Source organism: Protopterus annectens, chromosome 10.part0 (assembly GCF_019279795.1).
Source record: "Protopterus annectens isolate FY-2018-M chromosome 10.part0, PAN1.0, whole genome shotgun sequence".
Taxonomy (NCBI): Eukaryota; Metazoa; Chordata; order Ceratodontiformes; family Protopteridae; genus Protopterus; species Protopterus annectens.
The window spans coordinates 87,848,400-87,862,639 of NC_056744.1; the positions used below are offsets into that span (position 1 = coordinate 87,848,400).

General features: G+C 41.4%; 1 protein-coding gene across 1 annotated transcript in view; it reads left to right on the top strand.

Moving 5' to 3' along the window:
- Window positions 1-14,240, top strand: part of CLN3 (CLN3 lysosomal/endosomal transmembrane protein, battenin) — a 310,689-nt gene that overhangs the window by 175,005 nt on the left and 121,444 nt on the right. The window contains exon 9 of the mRNA XM_044085059.1: window positions 11,424-11,567. Coding sequence (XP_043940994.1) covers window positions 11,424-11,567 — 144 coding nt within the window. The remainder of the gene's footprint in view (window positions 1-11,423; window positions 11,568-14,240) is intronic.

Consider the following 14,240-nt stretch of genomic DNA (forward strand, 5'->3'; position numbering starts at 1 on the left):
AAAATAAGTATTTACAGGATATATTGCATTCAGCTGAACAAGTTGGAAAACATACTTTGCAATGTGGTTTTGATTCTTCGGAGGCCTCTTGCAGGGCTGTTGTTACTGGGTCTGTGCTTAGAAGGCATGCTTGGCTTAAGGAGCAATCTTTGTCTGATCATGTTAAAGCAAAATTGTTGGATGCTTCTTTGCAGTAGGACCGTCTGTTTGGCAATAAGGCTGAAGAAGTTCTAAAAAAGATGGAAGATAAAGCTAAATCTATGCAAGCTGTGAAAGATTTCTTACAAGTATAACCTCCAAGATTTAGTAGGTACTGGCCTACTAAGAACTGGTCCTTTCCAATTCCTTCCAGAGCCACTCAAGCCAAACCCAGGCATTCCAAAAGCACCAGGTTTCAGTCCCAAGGGACTTTCAGAACTAAGCAATGGGGGGTGCCTCCGCTTCCAAATCTGGAAATAACAAGACACCACCCTATGGTAAACAGTCTCAATGACTTTCCTTTAAAATTACCAAGCACTTATCTCTTAGCCGCCCCTTTGGGGGGAAAACTGGCTCTTCATGCAAAAATCTGGCAACTTATAAACCAGGGCAAATGGGTTTTAAATATAGTGTCCCAGGGCTACAGATTTAATTTCACATTGCCAACTCCAAACAGGTGGCCAGACCTGCCCCCAAATCAGTGGGCAGAGGCTAAAAAACAAGTACTTTCCCTCTTAAACATGGGGGCAATTCAGCTAGTACCAGAAGAGGAAAAGGGACAAGGTTTCTATTCCAGACTTTTTCTGGTACCCAGAAAAGACAAATCATGGCGTCCAATGCTGGATCTGTCTACTCTAAACACCTTTCTGGACATTCCAAAATTTAAGATGCTGACTCTTCACCAGTTATTTCTCATGCTAGGCAAAGATGCCTGGTTGGCAACTCTAGATTTAAAAGAGGCTTACCTGTTTATAAATCAGGAAATCTTGCAGAAGATACCCTATGCTTCAAAGCAGACTACTTGCATTATCAGTTCTCTGCACTGCCCTTTGGCTTATCTACTGTGCCCGGGGTATTTACAAAGTGCCTGGCTCCAGTAATTGCATTTTGCAGGCAAAGAAATATTCAAATATATCCATACCTGGACGATTGTCTAATTCAGGCAGAAAACCAGGCCATTCTTCTAAAACATCTGACGTTTGTAAAAAGGGTTCTAACTTGTCTAGGGTACACCATAAACTAAAAGAAATCACAACTGGTACCCTCTCAAAAAATTACATTCCTGGGTGCAAACTTGAATACAACTGCCCAGATGGCTTTCCTTATGCCAGAAAAGCAAATTCATTTGGTGACTTACTTCAGACAGGTGGCCACAAAAACCCTGCTGTCTGCAAGACAAACACTGCAAGCCTTGGGGTTCATGGCCTCCTGCATTCTTCTAATTCCATATGCAAGACTGCATGTGAGGAAACTTCAGTGGTACTTAAAAAGTTTATGGAGTCAACATTGTCACAGCCTGGAAACAATGATTCATATCATACCTTGCCTGCAACTAGAGTTCCTATGGTGGGCAGAGGCCTGCCACCAAAACAAGGGACTGCCATTCACACCACCCCTTGCCGCCCAAATCCTAATTACAGATGCATCAGACTACACATGGGGGGCTCATCTGGCAGGGAAGTGCATTCAGGGCAAATGGAGCCCAACTCACATGCACCTTCATATCAATCAAAAAGAAATGCTAGCTGTACAGAATGCACTGACAGCCTTCAAGGACTACCTTCATCCAGGACAAGTAATGGTAAAGACGGACAACACCACAGTTATGTGGTACATAAACAAGCAGGGGGGTACACATTCCTACCCCCTCTGCAGACTAGCCATGGCATTGTGGAACACAGCCTTGAGCTATCGAGTACAGCTACAAGCTCAATTCCTGCCAGGAAAGCTAAATATTCTGGCAGACTAAATAAGCAGAAATCTTATGGACCCACACGAATGGAAACTGGAACCATGGATTTTCAACATGTTGATGTGCAAACGGGGGAGCCCAGACATAGATCTTTTTGTCTCACCCCAGAACTACCAGTTGGACACATTTTGCACAAGAACTCCTCACAGAAAAGCCTGGAAAGTGGATGCTCTGTCCTTCAGCTGGAAAAACCTATCAGATTATGCCTTTCCCCCTCTGCCTCTGCTCTCCAAAGTTCTACTAAAAGTCAGACAGGACAAACCAAAAATGATTTTGATTGCTCCAGACTGGCCTCGCCAACACTGGTACCCACTCCTACTCAGTCTGTCACAAATTTCTCCATGGCACCGCCTTCCTTACTGTCTCAGCAGGAGAACCAAATTCTGCACCCTCAGCTCCAAACATTGAATCTTGCAGCTTGGCTAATCACTTAAATTCCCCCTTAGCATCCCTCAGCAAATATGTGATGGATGTCATTTTGGAGGTGAGAAGACCTAGTACTAGAAAATCTTATGCTGACAAATGGAAAAGATTATGTGCCTGGAATCAATCTCAAGGGATGAGCACAGCAGCGCCCAATTTACCTCAAATTTTGCAATACTTAACTGAGATGCTTCGCAAGGGCCTTTTTCTTCCATAAAAATCCATGCTTCAGCCATTTCAGCTCATTACAACACAGAACCCCCCCTCTTCTCTCATCCTCTGCTAAAGCAGTTTCTCAGAGGGGCCAAAAACTTGAGACCTCCCAGAAGAGCTCCAACCCCTGCCTGGGACCTTAATTTTGTATTGGAGAAATTCACTCTACCTCCTTTTGAGCCAGCTGCTACTGCAGACTTAAAATTCTTTTCCTGGAAAACAGCCTTCCTTTTAGCAATCACTTCAGCTAGAAGGATCTCTGAATTACAGGCCCTTATGGCAGTGGAGCCTTTCATCATCTTTCATGCGGACAGGGTGTCACTCAGGACCAATCCATCCTTCATGCCCAAAGTGGTATCCAGTGTGGCTCTTAATCAGTCCATTCATTTGCCAACTTTCTTTCCCAATCCACAGAACAAGGGGGAGCGGATTCTGCATTCATTGGATGTACACAGACAGCTTAGATTTTACTTGGACAGGACTAAATCTTGAAGAAAATCTGAACAACTGCTGGTAGCATTTGCTGCAGGGGCTGAGGGAAAGGCTGTTCCAAAGCAAACAGTTTCTAAATGGATAAGCCATTGCAGGGGCTGAGGGAAAGGCTGTTCCAAAGCAAACAGTTTCTAAATGGATAAGCCATTGTATTCATTTCTGCTATAAGCACCATGGAAAACCTATCCCCCAGGGGATCAGATCCCATTCCACCAGGGCTACATCTACTTCTACAGCCCTTCTCAGAGGTGTTCCTACCAGGGATATCCTAGAAGCTGCTACCTGGAGTTCAGTTCATACTTTCACCAAGCATTATCACTTACCAATTTTCTCTAAATTCAGAGCTGGCTTTGCCACTGCTGTTTTGCAGGGCCTTATAGCCGGTCCTAATGCTGTATAAATCCATCCTCCCAACCATAGCTTTGGGAAACTACCCAAATGTAATGACTGCAACAGTGAAACACGAAGAACATAGTACAGTTGTGTACACTTACCATAAATGTAGATGTTAGAGTGTATTCACTGTTGCAGTCCTGGTTACCCTCCCTCCAGCCCCCTGTTTTCTCTTACTATGCCTCTACTTTCCTTTACTATTCTTAAAAGCCTTTTTGGTGTATTTGCTTTTGTTTGGAGGTATATATTTTTGTATTTTTTATTATTTATATATTTTGCTCACCATTTGGGGGGCACCTGACATCTGGGGCAAGAATAACTGATGTAGTGGCGTCGGTTGCATGTTTTATACCCCTGACGACCTGACGTCATGGAAGAAGGGACAGCAACCGACGCAGGACCCAAGACTTTGTTAATCAGGCCGACTGAGGGCAACTTGCCAGCAGATTACCCAAATGTAATGACTGCAATAGAGAATACACTTGAACATCTACATTTATGGTAAATGTATACTACTGTACTTTTTCAGGTGCTACTTTTTGATTTTACAGGTAACTTTTGAATGTTATTGTTTACAGTTACTCACTTGCAGCAGTGGTTCTGTAGGTACCTTCAGATACTATGTGAAATCTTCCTTGCTATCAGGATATTCTGGTAACATGTTGCCAATACTCACTTCCTCTTCAGACTGTACCTTTTATATGTACATATAAATAAAAAGTGTGTGTGTGTGTATATATATATTTTTTTTATGTATGTGTGTGTGTATATATATATATATATATATATATATATGTGTGTGTGTGTGTGTGTATATATATATATATATATATATATTTGTATTTACACATATATAGTGAGAGAGGTGTTAACCAGTTAGGCCACTGGACATGCAACACTCAGTCCTTTTTTACGGTTGACCCAAGAGCAATGTCTGGTTTAGCTGGTCACACAGTAGGCAAATGAGAGCTGAGGGAATCGAAGCCTGTACCACAGAAAGTACAATTCAGTCTTAACCCTGTTTACAAACTGCTTCCTTACTTAGAAAGGGAGAGGCCAGTTAGTTTTAGGGTAGATCTGAGTGTACCCATCCAGACTTCCAGGTTTAGTTTGAAGGAAGATATTATTTCAAAGGAAGAGGTCATTGCTTAACCTGCAGGGTTAGTTTATTCCAGAGAAGGCAGAGGTTAAGTAAATAATCTGTGTGTGTCCATCTTTTTCTGCTCATCTTCTGAAAGGAGGTTCAGGTCTGTGATTCTAGTGGCAGATATGCTGTCAGACTTACTGAGATGTAAGAGGTCAAAAACCACAGAGCCTCTAATGGCTCAGTAAATGAGGCATAGATTACCCCTCAGCAGTCTATGGGACTTAAGATTAGAAGGACAGTGCTACCAGCCTTACCCTGTAACTAAAGTTCCTAAAACCAGAGTTCTGTCTAGTTAGGAACCTCTGGGGCTTTTCAAACTTAATATGTCTAGTTAGGTACATACCAGAATGGGCATGTGCTTTGTAATGGGTCTGATCAGTGTTGAATATAAGGGAACTGTAGAATTTTTGAATGTGGATGAAATGATGAAACACCCTGTGGGTATTAATTGTGCTGAACAGAAAGATTTCCTGACTTCATTTATTATGTAATGGTCAGAAGAGAGGGAACTAGCATTCCAATTGCCCAGGTACCAGGCAGACTTTTTGTTAAGCAAAGGAGTGTTGTATGTATACTCTGTGGTATGTAAAGGGGTTGTTTTCTAAATGAGAGAATACTACATTTCTTCACATTTAGTATAAACCCCTTGTCATTGTAGACTGAGCTTTTTCTGGGGTGTTTGTAATTATACCCAGTTTGCAGTTGCATGCAAATTTGGTTAACCAGATGTCCTGGTTATTAGTTTTGAGATCAGAAAAGTAGGTGCCAAATGGAGAGGACACTGTACAGACCCCTGGGGGACTCCACTGATTACCTTAGTACTATTTGCAGAGGTGCCTGCCACATGATGTATGTGGATGGTCTTTTAGCCACTTGGTTATCCATCTTGGCACATAAGGATCTATATTATGTTGTTGGTGTGCTCACAATTCTGCCTTGGAATATGGTATTGAATGCTTTTGCCAGATCAAGATAAGCTGTATGAACAGCATGACCATTGTCAACAGCTTGTATGACTCTCTTGGAGTTTGGTATCTTCAACAGGCATGATCTCCCTTTGATGAAACCAAACTGGTAAGATTTTTGACGTCATGATTAATGAGCAGTTTTTATATGCTCCGTAGTTTTATAGACCATTTAGCCTAATCTGTAATTTCCAGGGTTAGTGGTAGGACGACCCTTGCAGAGGGGCAGCAGTGCTGAAGCAGTATGTAGTACGTTCCATGGTTAGTGGTAGGACAACCCTTGTAGAGGGGCAGTAGGGCTGAAGCAGTATGTAGTAAGTTCCACGGATAGTGGTAGGACAACCCTTGTAGAGGGGCAGCAGTGCTGAAGCAGTATGAAGTAAGTTCCAGGGTTAGTGGTAGGACAACCCTTGTAGAGGGGCAGCAGTCCTGAAGCAGTATGTAGTAAGTTCCACGGTTAGTGGTAGGATGACCCTTGTAAAGGGGCAGCAGTGCTGAAGCAGTATGTAATAAGTTTCATGGTTAGTGGTAGGACAACCCTTGTAGAGGGGCAGCAGTGCTGAAGCAGTATGTAGTAAATTCCATGGTTAATGGTAGGACAACCCTTGTAGAGGGGCAGCAGTGCTGAATCAGTATGTAGTAAGTTCCAGGGTTAGTGGTAGGACAACCCTTGTAGAGGGGCAGCAGTCCTAAAGCAGTATGTAGTAAGTTCCACGGTTAGTGGTAGGACAACCCTTGTAGAGGGGCAGCAGTGCTGAAGCAGTATGTAGTAAGTTCCACGGTTAGTGGTAGGACGACCCTTGTAGAGGGGCAGCAGTGCTGAAGCAGTATGTAGTATTCACTTTGCTTGTATATTGCATTTGTGCTTTGGGTAAATGTTGGATTTGAGATTGTAAACAAATTGTGATATTCAGAGGAAGTAAAAGTGGATTAACCAAAGGTAATTGTTAAACTGAAAACATTGGAGAGTGCCATAATTTTGTAACCCGTGGCAAACCCAGCAGTTTTCAGCAGAAAAAAAGACCAGTTATAATGAGAAACTCCAGCCATTACATTATAAACTTAATTTTATTTTTAGCAGTGAGTAAATAAAACATCAATGTAGCACAGTATCGCTAGATATGCTGTGTTACCACATTCTGAGATATATGCATCCCATAATTCTCTCTTTTTCTCAACAAGATGTAAGCTACAGAGGCTCATTGCTGTACAGTGGCATTATTTAAACAGGAGAAGAAGGTTATTGTCTTTAAATAATGTCACTGTATTAAAGTGATGCATCTTAGCAAGGATGTATGTAAACCGTATCTTTTATTCATGGTAGGAAAATGGAGGTCTTTTGTCCCTCTCACTGTGCTAGGTAAAATAACTTAGACTGACCACCTTCAGTGTTGTATGGCTGTGAAACATGTATTTTGGTATCCCTTTCACATTCTATTTTCTGAGTAGTTGGGTAAAAAATGTTATATTGCACCTTTTTCAACATTTTTAGGCAAAATGTGCCTCTCTGTAACAGATAGTAGATGGGAGGGATAAAGTCCAGACTATGGCCCAGGTAACACAGGTGCAGTTATTAGTGGCATGGGTGACTGGAGCTGCAGGAAAGGATGGGTGTGCCCATCCTGGAAGGGGACATAGGTAGCCGCAGAGTGCACCAGTCCCTTCTGAGGAGGCGTTGGGATTCAAAAGATGTTGCATGGGAGCAGGCATTGGGTTCAACAAGCCAGCAATGGGTGGTGACCTTCGTAATGGGTGTGTAAGGAGGGTGGTAGCCTTCGTAGTGAGTGTGTATGGTGGGTGATGACCTTCATAATGGGTATGTAGGGATATGCAATTATGAAGATAAGCAGCTGTGAGCTCTGTGAGGCTCAACTCCCTCCCTGCCCAGTGGCTAGGATTTAGGGTCATTGTAAAATGGCCTCACAACTTAGAAGCCAGCAAGGACACACACAACCCTTATAACTGCATTGAATGACTGCCCGTCTGGATGGCTTTTCCCACTTCAGTTCTGGGGGACTCCCCACCATGGAGTAACAAATGGGTTGAAGTCTTTTTATTGGAGGCTTGATGATTGGCAGTCATTGGGGGAGCACTTGGGAAGAAAAAAAAAACTTGTGTCTGTTCCTTGTTATATTGCTTTAGCAGGGATTTAGCAGAGTAGTCTCCACATGCCTTGGTTAGTTCATTCCTGTTATCTCATGGAGGATGAAATCAATTTTTTCCTCTGCTGTTACATTCTGTATGACCCTTTGGCCTTTTGGTTTCTGTAACATTAAGGTGGAACATTCATCACTTTGCTTGCTGCTGGCTGCCTCCAAATTACTTTGTTAGCTAAATGTATGGTATCGTGTGCTTAAGATTTATGTTTCCCAGTTGCATAATCTGAGGTTGATTCCTGTCCCTGTGTTCATTTTGTGGGCTTAATATGATACTCCCATGCCTTAATGCCTTTTCTCTGGATACTCCTTTACTTCCACCTTCCCAAAATGTGCTTGTTAGCACCTTTAAAACTGATATAATTATATTTGGCCTGGCCTTTATGTCCCAGGTGATGTCAGAAAAAGGTCTGAGCAGAACCATTTATTTTAGCCAGTTAACATATTCATTACATTTATGATGCATTCTTTGCACCTTTTATAGAGTCAAACATACTACTGATTATTATCTTTGTGGTCAGTGTTCGCATCTGTGATTTACTTTCTTGAGATCTTTAGCATCCATCAGGTACTGTGTCTTCACTTCTCTTGAGTGTTATATGTTCATCATTGTTTTGCCAGTGTTGTTCCATTGTACAGATACTGCATTCTACATGCTGTCATACACACGGTGCATTATACATGCACATACATACCCTTCAGCATATAGCTGTCACTGATAACAGCAGTGCTTGCCTGTTTTGACAGGCTGTTTTTCTCTTTTGTATTGGGATTGCATTGTCTTGGAAGGAAAATTTAGGTCATTAATTCTTCACATCCATTGGCCAGTTCTTTCATCTTGGAATTTCCATATCCCTCTGATATCTCTTCCTTGCTGTTACCTCATTGTTTGACTAGATACTTTCACCACCATGCAGTCTGTTCTTTCTTTCTGATTTAATTTGAGTTCTGTAAATTTCCTCATGGTTCTGAGTGAGGTGGATCTCATGAATATTGCCCCCCATGGAGTAGGGTAGGTGTACACTAGAATGGCAATGTCTGATTCATGAAGACTGCTATACAATGTGTACCCCTTTGTGAAGCCACAGTGCTCTGCGCACATAGCACATATGTAGATGGCTGCTGCAGAATTATGAAAGATTCAGAAACGTTATAGTAACTGGCTATGGGCTAGCACTAACTACACAAGTTAGAGGACCAGAACATTATACCTACAGTTGGTGTAGTGTGTCAGACCTGTGTGATCCCTCATCCCTGCTGATGTGTTTAATATATGTAGCTGTGCAGCACCATCATCTTGCAAGTTAAAAATGTTCTCAGAGTAGAGCAAAATGCCATCAGTGGGGTTCCATATGATGAAAACAAAGCTCTTGTCATTACAATACTGTCTCTGCCTTCCCACTTGGTGACTGTAGAATTCACATCATTAGATTATTTCATTACCATTGTGACAATGTGAGGTAGTGGCAGCTTTGCCAAAGAAAAGTTGGGCAGTGCATGTGTAACATATGCCAACATAGCTAGCTGGAGCTTTGTAAAGGAATTTATGTAATTTTGTATACCAAACTGATGTGTACAGATGCTTGTGTTAAAAAATGTATTTGTAGAACTGCTTGTGTTAAAAATGGATCAACAGTGGGTCCTGCTGGACAGAAACAAAATATTCATTTATTTCAGACTGTATTGTTAACTGTTGAAGTGTATATATGTTAACAGAGGTTACTGGAAATGAAGGGGTTAAGATCAGAATAGCTTGTCTTAAGAAAAATAGCTTGAAATTAAATGACTTGGTTTAGGCTATAAAGATTTTATCTCACAGGCCTGAATGTAGCCAGAGACGCAATGTCTTGGAAAGACCTGAGCTCTTATTGTCCTTAGTGATGAACTAATTGCTACCCTGGGGTGCTAGAGAATGCCTGGTTAGACTCTACAGGAGGGATGAAAGAGTTGGCATTGTTTTACAGTCTCCAGATGCCTTAGCAAAGCTCTTGGTGTGTATTGTGACACATCTATGCCAGATCGTCATTCATGTTTTAATCAGGGGGGTAGTGTGGGAACCACAGAATCTGTTGACCAGATGTGATGTCATTGTGCATCCAGCACTGAAATTGTATTTCAGTATTAGTGAGAAATAAAAAAGGGAAAGAGAGTGAGAAATGTGAGAAGTCACTCAGCACTCTTTTTGGGAACCTGACAACAAAGACCACTCACCCACTTAATCTTGCTGTGCTTTTGTAAGCAACTTAACTGGGGAACAGTAATTCTTCAGTTGATTAGAAAATACAGAAAAACAGTATTTAGCTAATCTCACTATATCATTCGGAGTCTTTCCATCTGTATTTTTTTATATTTCATGTGAATTGAAACTCTGCTGTTTATTACAAATAGATTATTTAGTATTTTCACTTTTTCTATTTTATTATTTATTATTAAATATATTTACACCTTTCATTGTGGCTGGCCTTGTCGAAAATATTTTAACCTTTGAGAGTAATTGCCTTAATTTGGTGGCTCTGTGGGCTGCATGCTGCTGAAAGTCTTGCTGCTTTGTTAATTCGACCATTTGTATAAGTATTAATTTTACTAAGAGTAATTGGGTACCCTGGTAAGAGCCTTAAAGTAGTTGGCTGATGGAAGTGAATCTAACTTATAGTTTGGGCAGAGGAGGCACAGCTGGTAAATATGTGCCAGCCTTTCCCGGGGGGGGGGGGGTGCCTGTGTGTGTCAAAATCAAATCTTAAACAGTGTGTGTCAGCTACTTGGAACAGGGACACACAGCACTGGTTTCTGCAGAGAGAAAGGTGGAGTCTTATTTGGGACCTGGAGAAGAAAACCCATCCCCAGGATTGGAGTGTGCTCCCTGTGTGCTCCTAAGGGAAATTGTTCTTGGTGCAGAGAGCTGCATCTGGAAATGCAGAGTGTATCCATTGTTGTTCCAAGTGAACGTTCCCCACCGGTGTCGGGGGTGAGGATTGAGGCTCCTTAATTACTGGCCCAGAGGCGGGACATCACAACCATATTACTGGAATGACTCTAGCTCTGTCATAATGCTTACTGAATCAAAAGGTTTTATGATTTGTGTTGCGGCATGGTGGCAGAGCATAGCACAACATGAACCAGACGCTGAGTCAGATGTGTGTAACTCATCATAATTTGCTCAGTACCATTTCCCTGTTGCACAGACATGCCACATAGCAATTCACTGGGTGGCACGAGAGCTGTGTGCCACACAGTGGTGTGCAGTACAGAGACATTGCCATTCTTTTCTACACTGTTTGAATTACCACATGCGTGTTTGTGCATGTCTGTAAAGATAGGTGGAGGAATGAAGCATATTGAGCACTAAGCATATGTGGAGATTCTCACGATGTGTGTGAGAATAACAAATGATTTATTGATTTCATTGTTCCAGTTGTTGAATAACATTTAATTTTCTACTTCTGCTGTTAATAACTAGTTCTACAGTTAACCTTGGGCCTTCATTCTGCGCTGCATTATTTCTGGTTTCGCACCTCTTCTAAGCCATGCTTTCTGTAGTTATGCACTGATGTTCTTGTGCTGCTTTGAAGTGGAGCTGTATAAAAACAAAAACTGTAAAGACGGTTTAATGACTGCACATGTGAAATTAAATGTGTTTATTCCTGTGATTTCTAATTCTGTGCATTTTGTTTTCTTCCTTTCAGTGTTGTGGTGTCAGGATGGTCCTCTGGTACTGGTGGAGCAGGCATCTTTGGGGCACTGTCATATTCTGGGCTCACTCAGGCTGGAATTTCCCCAGAAAACACATTACTGGTGATGCTGGTGGTTCCTGTTCTTATGGCCTGCAGGTATGGATTAACATGAAAGTCTTCCTGCAGAAAGCCAGTATAACTTTAGTGCGGCTGAAAAAAAAAAACAGAAATGTTTTTGGGGATGAGCCTTGTAAAGATGATATAAAAGGTGCTTTTTGTCGTGACATCTCTTGAGGGAAGTCAGAACATACCCCCCCCCCCCCGTGACTCTGCACAGTAATACATGCTGCCATGTGTTCCTAATTAATTTGCTTTTGCAGTATTGAGCTGTGTTCTTAGCAACCTCAACAGAAGAATGACCTACCTTCCTGCAGAGACATTCTGTATTTCTAAGCTATTACATTCAGAATGTGTGACAAACTATGCAGTCTATAGATAGGAATGTTTATATATTTTTCTTGACCATTAAGGCTTTCTAGCTATTATTGCTGCTTTTATGTGATGCATAGTGGGTCTGTCTTATTTTTTCACTTGTCTTGTCAGTGACCGCATGGTTGTTCTTGAGTGATGTCACAAGTGACCATTTTGGCAGCAGCCAGATGTTGGCCACTTACACAGTTTATTTTTTTTACATTTGTTAACCGGGATAGTCCGACTGGACACAGGTCCATTTTCAGCGGAGGCCCGGGGAGAAAAGCTCCACATGTGGATAGTTACATAAGAGTTAACGGTAGCAGTTTTATACCGTTACATATAGATACCAGTACAGAATTATAGGAATACATGCTTACTTAAAAACTTGGAATGCATACATACTTAAAACTTTACAATATTAAGTTTCTTGTTTGAACATAGACATTTTTAGTGGTACAAGGCTGAGTAAAGTAGTATATCATTCAGTAGTACAATACATATAAGAATGATAGTCAGTGTTTCAGACTTTTTGAGACTATATTTCAGATAGCCAGGTAGTAAAGAGAGTGGAGAGCTGGTTAGTCAGGGTTGGTACAGGGGCACAACCAGTGACTTTTTAGGTATTTTTTGAGAGCTGTTTTAAATTGGTATATAGAATGAATTGCTGTAAGTTCGGCAGGGAGCCAGTTCCAGATTGTACCAACAGAGTTGCAAAATAATGACTCACCTGCTAAGTTTTTAGATTTAACAGTTTGTGCCAGCATTTTTTCAGAAGAGTGGAGAGTTTTTAGCTTACTGTATGGGGTAATTATATTTTTGAGTATGGGCATGCTTTCAGGCTGATAGAGGACTTTGTGGGGTATTATTAGTTGGTTATACTAGATTTGAGAGGGAAATTCTAGCCAGCCTAGAGGTCGTAGGTTAATACAGTGGTGGGTTTGATATGCCGAGCCTGTGGCAAATCTGGCTATGTTGTTGTAACAGCTATTGAGGTCAGATTTACTCAGGTTTGTATAGATTGGGGAGGCATAAAGAAGGATTGAAAGTAAATGTGTTCAGGCAATTACTGCACTGGCAGTTGGGGTTAGGAATGCCTTAATCCTATATAGAGATCCTAGCTTCTTGTTGACTGTTTTAATGGTTTTGTCAATATGAGCATCAAACTTAGTTATTGTCAACAATTACACCTAATAGTTTTGTATTACTTTCTGGGGAGATTATTGTGCCATTATTAGATGTTATGGTAAATGATGGGAATGTAGCTTTCCAGGTGGGGTGAAGAGTAGCAGTTTTGTTTTATTTGGATTCAATAAAAGATGCCTGTGAGTGAGACAGTTTTCTACTATGTTGAAAGTATTTTGGGTTAAGGTCTGCAGGCCTAATGGGGAGGTGGCAGAACAGATTAGGGCAGAGTCATCTGCATATTGAATGCAGGTTGCTTTGGGGATGACTGTATGAAGATCATTAATGAAGATGGAAAATAGGAGAAGTCCTAGTATAGACCCTTGAGGAACTCCAAGGGTGACTGGCAGTAGGGAGGAAAGGCTATTCTTCCATAGCACTGCTTGTTGTCTGCCACTTAGGACTGAAACCAGCATATTGGGAGTAGTTGGTGATTTACCATATGAAATGCCTTAGAGAGGTCACGAAAGAGAGCAGAGGAGAGCGTATTATTATTTTGGATTTGATTTATTGTCTGAGAGAAGGATAGAAGGGCTGAGGTGGTACTATGGTGGGGTCTAAATCCATGCTGGGAGGGAGCTTGGAGATTGTGCAAATTGAGGTAATGGAGTTGCTTGTGGATACATTTTTCCATAATTTTAGCCAGAGGGGACAGAATGACAATGGGCCAGTAATTTTATAGATCAGTGGCATTGCCCCCTTTGTGGAGAGGAATTACATGGGAAATTTTCCAGATGGAGGGGATATAAGCTTCAGAGATGGTTCTGTTAATTAATATTGAGATGGAATATGCTATTGCATCTGCAGCCTTTTGAAGATATTCATCCGGGAGTAGGTCTGCTGATAGGGTGGTGGATTTCACTTTCTTGATTTAAGTAAGTGCTGTTGATACAGGTTAAAAGTTAAAGGATGGGTGGGTATTGGATATGGGGTTAATTGGGTCTAGGTTATTGGGGCCTAGTTGGTTGGCAAGGGATTGTATAGTTTCCATAAAGGTGTTGGCATTATTTTCTGTAGGATTTTGGAGGATATATGCAGGGGTAGAGGTAGTAGTATTACCTGGATGAAGAAGATTGTTTAAGCTGGACCAAAATTTTTGTGGTCGATTTTGATGTTTATGTTGCAGGTTACAGTGATGGTCTTTTTGTCTAACATTATAGACTTCATAGCATC